Source organism: Camelus dromedarius, chromosome 2 (assembly GCF_036321535.1).
Source record: "Camelus dromedarius isolate mCamDro1 chromosome 2, mCamDro1.pat, whole genome shotgun sequence".
Lineage (NCBI taxonomy): Eukaryota > Metazoa > Chordata > Mammalia > Artiodactyla > Camelidae > Camelus > Camelus dromedarius.
The window spans coordinates 26,221,086-26,234,929 of NC_087437.1; the positions used below are offsets into that span (position 1 = coordinate 26,221,086).

Below are 13,844 nucleotides of genomic sequence, written 5' to 3' on the forward strand. Positions count from 1 at the left end.
AGTAAGATATTTTATTCAGCCACAAGTAAACTTGTTTCAGACTTCAGATTACCAACTCTACCAGCAACTGGGCTTTTTTGGGGAGAGAGGGACAGACTCACATGTGCCTTCAGTGTTAAGTTTTTAGCATTCAAGGTCCTTATTTTAACTTAGTCCATTTCTTATCTGTTGCACAACTTTTTAAAATTAAGGAAAGTACATAAAAGAGAATAAACAATGATATTTATTCCAGCATTGGGCACACTAGTAACACACCAGTGACAACCTAAATAGCCATCAGATGGAGGCTAGTTAAAAGAAACTAATTATAGCATATCAACATTAGGTAGGTTTTCAAAAGAATGAGGCAGCTCTGTGTGTACAGATAGAGAAGCGGGAAAAGTAAGGTGCGGAAGAGTGGATATAATACACATGTGACTGGAATCACTGCTAGACTGGAATCACTGCTAGACTCCAGGCAACACATGAGGGACTGAGGAATGGGCATCAGATGAGGGCTTATTTTTTGCACACTCCTTTGAAAAAGTGTTTGAATGTTTTTAGCCAGATCCGTGAAAGATTTCTCCAATTGTGATCAATTATAAAGTAAACATTAATATTTAATAACCAATTTTTAGACTTTTTAATGGAAAGTAAATGGTTAAAGAAACCCTGAAACCAGTCTAGCGCTACTTAATTTGTGGTTTCTTCACTACACGCACATCTGCTTTCTACTTGGGCTCACATATGTTGAGGAAAAATGACTCATGGGAAGCACTGGCACCATTTTCCTTGATCTGCCCTTTAGGTATGAAACACAACAGAGGTTATCCCAGGTCAATTGCTGTTTTGTATATATTTTACATCTGCAAGCTTTAAAATGGTAGATCTGGACTTGCTGGAAGAAGAGACCATACATTTACTTGGAGCTGACTCAGGTCTCCTTGAGTTCATACTCGCTGTGGCTAAGCCGCAGTATAAGCGAAGGGTGTCTAGGAAAAATGCTTCCATTTTTATCCTGTTCATTCCTGAAAATCCAACAGGAGATTCTTTTCCCTCTCTAAAATTAACTGTTCTGTGTATAAAGCAGTATCTGGGTAGCTGATCTTAAATGGAAACATGATCTGAAAATGGCACCACCTTCTAAAAAAAACCCTTGAAATTGGCCTTCTTATTTTTAGCCTTTGGGGATGGGGGAGAATGGCCACAACAAAAGCTGATTGGTTCTGTGGCTGGAATGTGTTCATTCACATCTGATTATCTCTGGTGGGCAGAACTGTATTCCTTTTGAGGTAAAGGCAATTAGCGGAAAATAATCTCGCCTCGTGTGGAAAATCATACTTAAACATTCAAAATGAAGGGAAACGTGAGCTGTCCTAGGCTGGGGCATGTATGAGGGGAAGCCACCCACAGATTCTCCAAGGGTCTAAAATCAGACCAATTTTAGTTCCAACTCCAGCTCTACTATCCAAAAGTTGGGACATCGGGAAAGTTTCTGCATCTATAAAATGGGAATGCTGTCACTTCTTGTAGGGTTGTTGTGATGACTGAATGACATAAGGCAAGAAAACACCTAGCCTGGTGTCAGGTGTCAGATGTGAGGCCAGCAATGTACCCTTTGGCAGTCTTCAGGGACCAAATTCACAGAAAGGGGCTAAGTGCCCTACCTGCCTTGGTCTGGATGAAGACAACAGGCCTAAGTGATTTTTTCAAAGAACTCCATTAAAGGCAATTGGAGAGGATGCTGGAGTTACACTGTAAACCTGAGTAGCAGTACCATGAACCGCATAACCAAGAGGCCAAGAAAAGGAAGCAAGGGCAGTGAAACGGCGACACAGCCAAGAGGGAGGAAGATGTGCTATCTGGGTGCATGTGTGGGCACTGAAGCAACCAGAGCTGCTTCTGAGCTTCAGAGACTCTTGGCTGAGCATTTGTTTATCCGAGTCAAAGCTTACCGAGATTCGGCTGGGACACGGCCATGGTCCTCTGGGGCACTGGTGTGGTAGTGGCAGCTGGGTGGAGGTTCATATGATTCAGGGGCTGATTCATCGCCTTCCTAGGGTCTTGCCACGTGGTGATTTTTTCTATGTGACTAAAAGAAGGAAAACAATTATCTTTTTAATTGTCAGCATCATCATCATTATCACCATCACCAGTAACAATGCAACAGTTAAATGATGCTGGCTCTTCTTCCCTCAGGATCTGCTTACAAGTGGTTGACACATTGTTTGTTTTCAGCCAAGGTCTGGCTTGCCCACTTATCCGCCATTCAAATTGGGCTACACTGGGGATTTTGCAGAGGACTCTCTGAACACAACTCCATGACCTAGCCATCCCAGTTGCCCCTATGTGCAAACACCCTCTTAAGAGTTTTCTGCCTTACCAGAGACAGACAAGCCCCAGCGCACCTCCCCGCAGCCCGAGGAGCCTATGTTCTCCAGCCCCTCAGAGCTCACGGCCACCCAGTTACTGAGATACCACAGTGTGAACTCCTCTCCCAATGCAGGACCGTGCTCTCCGGCCAGCCAGCCCTCCCACACTCTCCCGGCTCATGTAATTGACATAATGAGGACACTTCCTCCTGTCCTCAGCCAAAGATAGGCCCTGAAGCCAACCTCGTAAACATGACATTTACTGACATCATATTACTAAGGGTAAGACACCGAGCTCCACATAGGTAATAAATAAAACCCTCAAGAAGCTTCTGTTCCACCATGCCGGGGAACAACTGTGTAGCTGGAGAACAGAGTAGCAGGAAGTAAGTGTAGGAAGTGCCAGATTATGGAGAAACCCAGATACCGAGCCATAAAGGTTTCTAGAGGAGAAGATGTGATTAGACTTTTGGTCATGGACAACTTCCAGCGTTTGTTATCATGACTTAATCAGCTTCTGCCCAGAGTTTCAAGCGTGTCCTTAGAAAGACTGATGGGTCCTCCAGCTTTGACTGCCTCCTTCCAGACCACATCACAAGTCATCCCTGGTGCCTCATAGACCCTGGGTTACTCCGTAAACCCTATCTTTTCTGAGAGTTTATTACATTTTTCTTTCAAAGGTGAGCGTATTCATTTGGTGCCACAACTCTGCTTTATGAACTGTATCAGAGATCTTTCTTTATGTATCAAAGACAACTTTGATAGCAGAAGCTGAATGTAGCTAGGTTGCCTCTCCCAAACCAAAGGGCCATGTCAACCCCACACACTGTAGACCCTTCTGGATCCACAGGGAAAGGAGCGTGATTGCTCTTTCTGTTAAACACACCTTACTTTTGAATAACAATGGCTTCCCTTGAATCCTTAATGTAGGAAACCACTATTAGTATTTAGACTTAATCCTAAACCAGTGCAGTCTCTAGCATTGGAGTCTTACGTCTTTTCTTTTGCTTCCATCTCCTCACATCTGAATTCTGCCACTGCTAAAGTTCTTCAGATTTCTTCCTCCCAGGATGGAAGTTGTTGCCATAGGGAACTCGTTCATTACCTCGAGAGAAAACTTGGATGTTTTCCCAAGGAGACCTTTAAAATGAGTGTGTGTTTTTTTTTAAGTCAGCCTTGGTAAAGAAGGCAAAATTAAGTTTCGTAGTGTAGGAGTCATCGGTGGTCTTTAAAAATAATCAAAGATAAACTGAGAGGAATAAAAATAAAAGAACTAAGACAATCTTGTTAAGAAAACATAAGGGGTAAACACCCAACTGGATATTTTCATCAACTGCCTAAGCATAAAGAAACAGTGGTCTTAGTTCCACCTTCAGTATAACCATTGTAATTCTGTTTAAAGCTTTCATAAAATCCTTTTGTCCACTTTTGGTCCTGTGGAAACAAATAGCCAGCCTCAGGGACTTTGTCACAGGCCTTCAGAGTGAGGGACCAATTGATGAGGAGGATATCAGAGTTAAGTAAACTCCCTTTAGCAAATAATTAGAGATGAGAAACCCTTTGACTGACTATTCCTTCAGGATACATTAAAACGTGTTTTCCAAGGCGGCGTGTCCTACATGAATACTTTCCACTGTGGTACCAGAAGGGGAGGAATCCTTCTCTCTTTCATGAGCCTTTCTTAGACCCTCTAACACCATGGGTATCGACAGTGTGTCAGGACCAGCATAAGCACAGCCCCAGTGGGATGCAGTGATGTACACCAGATGGTGGAAGGCATATAAGGACACTGCTGGGAACAGACACTCAGCTACCTGTCAGTGGTAGGAAAAACACAGGAACTGTACTGATGCATTCCCAAATGCTGGTCCTCCACTCGCCCCTCCCATTCTGAACATGTGGGCTGGGGCTCCCCTATCTGGGGAGAGCAGAAAGGCTCACACCCAAAGTGATACATGAGCCCCGCATGCATGTGGACTGCCAGAATGGCTGACCAGCCTTCACCCCCAGCGTGCAGGGCTTTCTGGGTGGACGCCTTGGCCCTCATCCCGAGAGATCTGACCCCAGAGCTGTACAACTCAGCCGTGGCTTCAAGCCCCAGAACTCCCCCAGGACCGTGGGAGCCACCGCAGACCACCCTTCAAACTCCACACCCAGCCAACACTTTTAAAGGAGTTTTGTTCCCAGCGGATTTGTTAATTAGAAGTGTCACTCACTGTATTCCCCAAAGACTGGAGTACAAGAGGGAGCCTTTCTGAAGTGAGCAGTTCTCTTGCTCTGAAACAACTCCGAGAAGAGAGCCACTCCAATTCCCAGCCTCTGCAGACCAGGTGACCCCACGTCAGCTTTGCCCCAGAGTTCAGTTTATGCGATGTCTAGGGAGTTCCCCGTCTGAATGCCAAGAGCAAGGGCATTGCTCACGAGAATTTAATCCACTGCTTATGATTTGATTTGAAAACTAAAGTCCCTTATTGTTCAAATCATCTAGCTCCCCTCACCCATTCCCAAAAGCAGGATAAAACACACGCTCTTTCATACAGCTGTCTCATCCCTTCTCCCTCGCTAGAGTTCCTGAGTCATTTCCTTTCTCGAATTTCTCAGTGTAACCTTACTGTTTGCCAGGACCCGCAGTTTAGCTAGATTAATCCCCACTTCCCTACTACTCCCACCTCCTCCCTGATGTCACTCCCTGCTGAGTCCCCTTCAAGAAACTCTCTCTCTGCTGTTTAAAAGTCCAGTTTCTCTTTTGGGGGTGAGGGGAAATATATATATATTCAATATGTATATATTCAATCTGCCTATTGATGTGTATTCCATGAACACACATTCTATACAGTTTTCATGTTTGAAAACAGAACAAGGTGGGGTATAGCTTGGTAGTAGAACACGTGCTTGGCATGCACGAGGTCCTGGGTTCAATCCCCAGTGACTCCGTTAAGGGAAAAATCCAAATAATAAAATGTATATCTATCTTTTTTCAAAAAGAAGAAGAAAATGAAAAAAAAAATGAAAAAAGATACCAAACCATTTATGGTGATACACATAAGTAACGGGCTCTCTGGAGATCTTCCCCCCTTATCTAAATTCTTCTGTACTTCCCAGGTTTTTAACAGTTATGTTGTATTGTTTTCAGAACTAGGAAAAACAAAAATACTCATGAAGGTACAAAAAGACAAAATGGAAAATGAAGCATGGATATGCAAGTCATGGGTACTAAAAAGTTACTGCAGATAAACTACAGATTTGAATCCTATCTTCCAGTGGCCAAAGTAAGAAGGGAAATGGGATCAATTACCTGACCCCATGCTATTTTCAAAGAAAAAAGAATGTCAGCTTCTAAGGGAAAGAAAAACTCTTCTCGACACCAAAAAAAAATTTTTTTTCTTTTTCCTGGACTAAATAGAAAAAAAAAGTCTGGCGCTTGCTTCGGTAGCACATATACTAAAATTGGAACGATACAGAGGTTAGCATGGCCCCTGCGCAAGGATGACATGCAAAGAAACTGCAAGGGTTTCACATGAGGGCCCCGGGTGGGGTGCAGTGGAAACGGTGCCTGGAACAGAGACGATGAGGGTGGTCTTTTCCTTTTCCTTTGGGGGCCCGTTTGACCAATATTTCTTGGACCACCTTCTTTCACAGTGGCAGAAAGGACAGACCAACTCCTCACCTGCAATTACATCGGGGTCTTTGAGAGACCTCCCCAGGTCGGAAAAGAGGTTCAGCCCTGAGGACCTGCACCCTGCCCAGGGGCAAGAAAGGTCAGCACTTCTGTGAGAAGATATTTGGCTGGAATGGTAACTCACGGAAAACTGTGCTGTGTTAAATAATTTTTCCTTCCAGAATGAACGTGTTCTTCAATAAAGACACCAATTTAGAAAGCCATTTTATGTATTAGGGAAATTCTGTGTGTTAAAAATGTCACTGAAATCACTGGGGGAGGGAGGCAGCATTACCACCCCCCAGGCACCCTCCGCTCTCGGCCTGGCCCCTCCCATCAGCCTCCAGGGCATTGTTAATTTAGCTCAGATTTCCACCCCTCCAGCCTCCTGCATGACCTTTCACCTTGATGAGGGCAGTGGCCTCCAGGCTTCCCCTCCCCTCCTCCGGCCCCTCGGTTCTCCTCCAGCCCTCCAACCCTTCCCCACCCTCTCTATCTGACAATTCCCTCTCTAATCCACCTCCAGACTCATCATCGCAAGGACAGCTGAGGTCCAAGTCACCCCCGGGTCCCTAGTCCCCACGGCCCTTGACAGCTTACTGAGACACAGTGTAAGACACTGCGGGCTCTGGAAAGACCACAGTCTTGGAGTCACACATACCTGAGTAGTAATGTAGCTGTGATCCTGTGTGACCTCAGTGGACAAGGCATGTAACCCATCCCAGTCTCAGCACCCATATCCATGAGCCACGGGTAGAAAAGCTAACACATGCACTGGTTCCTTCTTGTAAGGGTGAAAAGGGTCTGTTCTGGGAAACGTGTGACGACCAAAGTCACCTGCCAATTTCAGGACTAGTCTGAGACAGGAGAGAAGGGGGCAGGGCACAACCATTAAAAGAATAACACAGCAACTGAGGAGAACTCACCCCAATGGCGAAAGATTCGACTTCCGGTAGACCTTGAGCCTCATTATAGGATCATTCTAATATATTAGCACGCTACATGACACACCTGCGGGGCGCTATGACAGGTCTAGGATGACCATAAAAGGCCAAACGTGGGGGGCCCAGTTCCTGCAAATCTACGTCCCTCAACCAAACAGTTGGAATAATCCTCCCACTTAATAGCATATGAAATTACCCAGTTCTTAAAAACTAGCCACCCCTTACCTGGGGCCGCCTCTCTCGCCTTCTGAGACTGCCTCTGTCTATGGACGTGTATCTCTCTGAATAAATCTACTTTCACCCTACTATGGCTCACTCTTGAATTCTTTCCTGCATGAGACAAGAAAGACAAGAACCTATACTCGCCAGCAACAAGTTCACTGGGCTTCCCAAGTTCACTTTCTCAGCAAGGGAATCCATGGAAGGCAGCCCCAGCCTCAAGCCCGAGGCTGGCAACATTTGGCTCAAGTTTATTCAACAAGTGTGGACCGTATACCTATGGTGCCTGATACACTAAGCAGGTATAAAGATGAAAAACATTTTGTAAACATAAAATCCTGACTAGCAACAGAAACATGAAAGGCAAAGATAAAATCTTATCTGTAAAAATAGAACCCACTGGCTTCTTACAGCCCAGGAAAAGGCCTGGTGTTTTTGGACGAACTTACCCTCCAGTTCATGACCTATTACACTAACTTTATGGAAGGAAGCCACACAACAAAGACTTTCTGAAATAGAGAAGGCCTATGTAACACATTTTGTATTACTGGAAGCATACAAAGATATAAAAATAGGAATGACCATGAGTGCTTAATTTTGAAAGAATTTAGAGTTCGTAGCAACATAAGCTGCTTGCTGATCTCTATGGGCAAAGATTTCATCTTCAAATGTAAGTGTTTGGTCCTTTTACTCCCCCTCCTCTCTGCCCTCCCTCCCTTAATATATTAGTTTCATGTTAGTGTCAGACGTTGCTCAGGGCTCCCTACCATCAACAGAGCTGTTAAGGCAGGACTTAGAAGCAGCCTCTTTTCCACCACAACCTAGCTAGGTGGTTAGAGAGAACCACAGCAAAGAGATGGGAATTCAAAGGCAGCCTGGGGTTATAAAACCAAGACTGGCTGGCTCAAAGCTCAATTCCAATTCAGTGCTGCTTCGATTCATCCCCCTGCCAATCCCAGTTTCTCTTTAACCACTCCCTTCTTTCTTTTTTGGGAGGGTGCTAATATTTCTCTTCCAATGAACAGAAGCTCTTTTGATGACCAAAATGACCCTATGGGGCAAAGTGTTCTACACATAGTAGGTCCCTAAAAAACAATACTCCTGCAACCCATAAAACTTACCATAAATATTCACAAGCTCAATTTAGGGCAAAAGTACATTATCTGGTTTTTAAAAATCAGACATTAAAAACTTTTTTGACTTACTAGACCAATTCACCACCCTCTTTATGTTATACAAAAGTATACATACACTGAGGATTATTTGCTTAAAAACTGTTAACTGAAATAGCTTTGCAACTTGCTTATTGTGAACAGGTTCAATAAAACTCATCAGTGTTAAAAAATGAAAACTGAAACAGATTTGCATGAGGCTGATAATTTCCCAGAGCTTGCCAAGTAAATTGGACCCACTGTCAGCAGGCAACAAACGCTATGCCAGTGTTTAATCCAGTACCAGATGGCAAGACTTGCCCAAGACTCACATTAAAGTTTTGAAAATTTCCCCAATTAGAATTAAAATACAAATATGCAAAAGCTGGTCTACTTCTTTTGTTGTATTCCAGGAATAAAGGCTGCCTATGTTTCAGTCGCATTAAATACGCCGGTAGTGTGTTCTGATTTAAATTTCAAGACCTAGGAAATGACACACCAGATCTTACTCACATCTTGCATTTCTTTGAGTAGCGCCTCTTGCTTTGTTTTGTTTTTTTTGACAATGAAACTTAGCTCTTCTGACTGACAGCAGAGGTGGGTCTTAACCACAAGAACATAGACAGCTGGCATACACGCTTACTAATTCTCCCAGGCCCAGAGGCATACTCTTTCTCCAGATAGTGCCTCTGCTGTCACCTAAACCCAGAGAGTAGTAGGAGCTGCTCACAGTGGGAGCTCCACAGCAGTGGGAGTGACCATCGCTGTGGGAGCTCAAAGCCCACGTCTAAACAGGCAACCCAACCTCATTAGTCGCCATCGGTAAATTGATCCCCTCTGCTTAACCCCATCAGTCAGGCTGGATGATACGGACTCAGCTTTTGAATACACTGAAAATGGGAAATAAAGTGCTGGCCCTTCACCTGGCCGAATAGATACATAGCTCATGTCTTACTTTCTTTCTAAAGCCATCAATCTCCCTCCCAAGTTGTCATCCTTCCTATTGTTAACCCAATTGGTGCTTCTCTGTCCCAAAGCAGTTTTCACAACACTATGATTGGTTACAACTCTTCTTCTGTTCTGCCCTAATCCTAAACAGTACCATCTCTTGCCAGCACAAGCAGAAGAATAAAAGACACAAAGAGGCGAAAGTCAGGGTGCAAATGTACCTAGCTGACACATCCATTAGCAAAACATTCTTATCATTCATGGATTGAGTCCCAAAGCTATAAAAACCGACTCCCTCATGCGATACAATAAAGGTGAGTGTTCACATAATAGAAGGCTGACGAAGTTCAGCCTTCTCTGAAACCGCAAGGAATTTATTTAAAAGGTTCCGGTCAGGTTTTCACTTCGGCAGCTCAACAAACATAGCTGCAGTCTATGACACGGGAATAATAACTCATATATAAGTAGGGGGTTTTTTTAGGCTCCTCTAATAAAAGATGATACAGGACAGAGCATTATTTTGGTACCCGTTTCCGGTCTCTACCATTCACTTGCCAATTCAAAAAATGTCAGAGTTCTCTGGAATTCCGAATGAATGGCAGGGATTGTATTTTTAACTACCAGGCTCTAATCCTCGACTTCCATCACAGCCGTGCCAAGAAGCCTCCACTTGTTGAAATTAGCCGCGGTAGGAGCCGCAGCGGCGTGAAAGGTCTGCGGGCGCTTCCGCCGGGCCAGCTGCCGGGATCTGCCTCCGCGAATCCTTTCCACCCAGCATCTCCGGATTTTCTGCACGTTCATTCCTGAACCTGCTCGGTCCGGGAAGAGGCTGAGTCAGGCGGAGCTGCCGTCATACCCGAAGTGCGGAGCGAGCCCACTTGAGGCTGTAACAGCCTTAGTTCCTTCCTGCAGGGGTTTACTTACCAGTTTCGTCCCTGGGGTAGGAAAGAAGGGGGGGGGGGCACTCTGAACGCGCCACTTTGGGAACCTGGTGACTCACTAACACAGCCCTGAGGTGTGACTCACCAACCTTGCTTCAGAGGGTGAGCTATTGTGTGAGAGGCACCCCGTCATCCCCGCTGAGGTCCCCAAAGCCACCCGACACTGGCAAACCTGACGTCGTCTCTTTAAACTGGGCCAACTCTGGCTTAACCTCATTTTTCCTATTCCCCAAAAAAGCAAGAAGTAAAAGAAAAGGACTGCATTTTTGTTTGATTGTTTGCCTTTGGCCAAGCGCCCTTCTAAAGAATTCTGACTGTATTGCAATTGTATTATCTACGCTTAGCATTTTTTTTTTCTCTTTTCATTTCGGGATCGATAATAGTATTAAAAGACTTATAAATTATATTAAGTTTCTTGTGTTGAAACCGAACAGCAATGTAAGAGTTGATTTTTACCATGTTTCATTATTTCCAGATATCAAGTATAAAATGTGGACTGAGTACATATTTTCCCACTTTCTCCTTTTTTACAAACAAAAATATGGGATGGAGCTGAGGAGAAGTGAAGGAAAAATGAGGCTCTTAATGAAAGGTAAATTCTAGAATTATCCGTAGGAAGTGAAAGGCATTCATCCATTCATTCATTTGAGAAGCTGTGTTTACAGTGGGGCTGTATCTTCCATGGGCATTCAGTTCCAAAATCAGTTTTGGCAAATGTAGAGTGTGATGAAAATTACAACTGAAAATCCTTTAAATGGCCCATAACGTACCATCTACTACACTTTGTGTATATTATAAGGTCTTTACTTAAGTCCAACACAGCCAAGTACTTCCAGAGTTAGGACATGGTACTATTTCTACAGCCAAGCTCCAGAGGAAGTGATGCTGTCCCCAAAACTTATGTTGGGATTTGCTAGGCATGTAGAGTTGAATTCATGGCACTTAAACAGGCATATGGTCCTGAAGACCTCGGTATCCTCTGCTCTGGGATGGACGTAACAACAGATGATCTAGCATCAGCCCCAGGAGCTGGCAAATGAATGTGGAGGTCGTGGCAATGAAATAAAGGGTGGTGTGGAGGTGAACAGAGCACAGACCCTATTTTTATTGTTATTATAAATGGTCCAAAGCCTGACATTCTGTCTCAATAGCTGCATGTTAGATATGGTCCCTGTATCAGCTGCATCTGACATCTGGGAAGCAGCTTTAATCTCGAAATCAGTTTTTAAAAGAATTTTTTTTAAGCCACCAAACTACTCTAAATGCTCACTTTGAAAATTGTTTTTCCAGGCTCTCCGTGCCCAGCACATGTTTCAACGTGTTGTTTTTCCAGTTGTTCTTAAATGGGACATTGACACACTGTTTGTGCTAACGGGGCCAAATGAATTAAATGTCACTTGCCTAAAGGAAGATGGCAAAGCCCCCTTAAAACCGAAAATTTTTTTGGGTTAGTCTAGTTTCTCCTCTATTCATGTGGAGAGAGTCAAGTCCTTTTTGTTGGTTTTGTTTTCTCAATTCTGGGAAGAGGATGAGCCACCCTGGGCTCTGGCTGTCGGTCACTTCTTGCACATGTTTGAAAGACAAGACACATGGAACTAGAGAAAAGACTGGCACGAACCCCAACCCCAGTCTGGAGAAAGACTGGAGATGCTTTTCAGAGCCAGCATCTCATTTCACAAGAGGAGGATCGAAGACAATAAAAGGGGCGAGGTGGAGGGTGTCGAGTCAGGCTTCCAAGGCAGGGAGGGGAAAGGGACACTGTGGGCCTTGAAGATAATCACTGGGCAACACTGATTATGTTTCCTGTAAACCCAGCCCACAACATCTCTTTATGTGTATTTCTTGGCATCTTTGGTTGTAAGCATCACCCAAATGAGGCAGTGGTGCAGTGGTTTTGAACTCTTACTCTGCTATTAACCAGTGAGGAGACCACTGAAACTTAACATCTCTGAGCCTCAGTTTCCTCCACTGTAAAATGGGTATAAGAACAGCCATTTTGAATATTTCATCAAATAACCAAAGTAAAACATTATAATATAATAAAATATTAATTCCCCTCCTTTCCCTTATGAAAATCTATCCCAATTGTTTAAAAAGATCTGAGGGATTCAAATGCAAAAAATTAGCTAACACCCTGTGCTACAATGAACCCAAGAAATTGGGGGAAAATATTGTTGGACATCAATTCACTGCAGATCAATTTGATTTCACATAGTCAGAGTAGCTAAGTAATAACTAATCTAGAGATGAAAACATTCTCAAAAAGCAAAAGAACTAGCAAATCACCATCTTCAGGGTGGCTCCTTCACCTCCACTCCCTCTTTTTTTTTGCGCTTTCTAATAATAACAATTCTCAGATCCAATGTAAGGAAAGGCCAAAGCTGAGATTCCTTTAGTGCCCTTGTTAGACACCGTTCGTGGTGATGAGGATCCCATGTCAGCACAAGACTTTCAGCCTCATGCTTAAAGTAGAAAAGATTTCAGCTTGAAGTGAAAAGCATAAGGTTGAACACTAGAAAAAGAGTATCCAATGGCTTTCCATTCTTCCTAACAGAGATGCTCCAGAAGTTTTATAATTTGGTTTTTACTCATTTACAGGATGACTATAGTTCATCCCAAAAAGTGGGGGCACAGATCTGATACAGAAATGCAGGAAGACCTGAAGCTTCTGTGACTCAACAAAATGGAAAAACAAATTTTGCCTAAAAAGTACTATAGTTTTATACAAAGCATATTCATGCAAACTCCAAAGAGAGGTAGCTTTGTATCCACAGGTGGATGTTAATCAAAAATATACTACTGCTTTAATCTCTTATATTCAACAAAGAACAGAAATATGCCCCTGTTTCAATTTTTTTATGATTTACTTCCCCATCCAAACCACACTATTCTTCACTTAGGTAGCTGGTGGAAGCTAAAAGGGTGGCAGAATAGTAAGTAGTTTTAATTTTCTCTTTTAAAAACTTTCCCATTTTCTAAAATTTCAGCAATGGACATGTACTGTTTTTTAAAATTTATTCTTAATGTTTTGATTTTACAATCTTACAATATATATACATATATATATATATGTATATATATATACATACATACATACATATACATGTGAAGAAAAATTGTAAATATGTCAAAAATCCCCACATCAACCCTCTGCAGAATGTGTGGTTTAAACAAAAGAAAAAAACACAGCTTCAGGAAAACAGCTTTAAAAATGCCCTTAAAATGTTCACCAAAGAACCCACAGCCCTACTGAGGGTCACTCTTGCATATTACTAAATTTAACTGGGTAACATCTTTCTGGAAGGTAGTTTGTCAACACATAACAAAATCCTTGAAAAAGCTTTGAACCAGAAACTCCACTTCCACAAAGCTTATACCAAGGAAACAGATAATGGCAGAGATGACCAGCTGTTTCTGAATCTCTCCCTCTTCAGGGTACTAGATGTGGCCATGAGACTAAGTTCTAGGCAATAAACAGAAGTGCTATGTGAAATTCTGGGGCAGTTCTTTAAATGGAAGGGATACACAGACTTTTCTGCTTTCTACCCTTCTTTTTTCCAGCTTGGATTGTGGATGTGATTGCCAGAGCTACAGCAGCCCTCTTAAATCATGAGGAATGAAATCCACTGAGT

General features: G+C 43.2%; 1 protein-coding gene and 1 pseudogene across 1 annotated transcript in view; one reads left to right on the top strand and one right to left on the bottom strand.

Annotated features, from left to right (window-relative positions):
* The window catches only part of WWTR1 (WW domain containing transcription regulator 1), a 125,849-nt gene that overhangs the window by 50,720 nt on the left and 61,285 nt on the right, over nt 1-13,844 (bottom strand). The window contains exon 3 of the mRNA XM_031449127.2: nt 1,935-2,071. Coding sequence (XP_031304987.1) covers nt 1,935-2,071 — 137 coding nt within the window. The remainder of the gene's footprint in view (nt 1-1,934; nt 2,072-13,844) is intronic.
* LOC116155885 (U6 spliceosomal RNA) lies at nt 5,769-5,865 on the top strand (annotated as a pseudogene).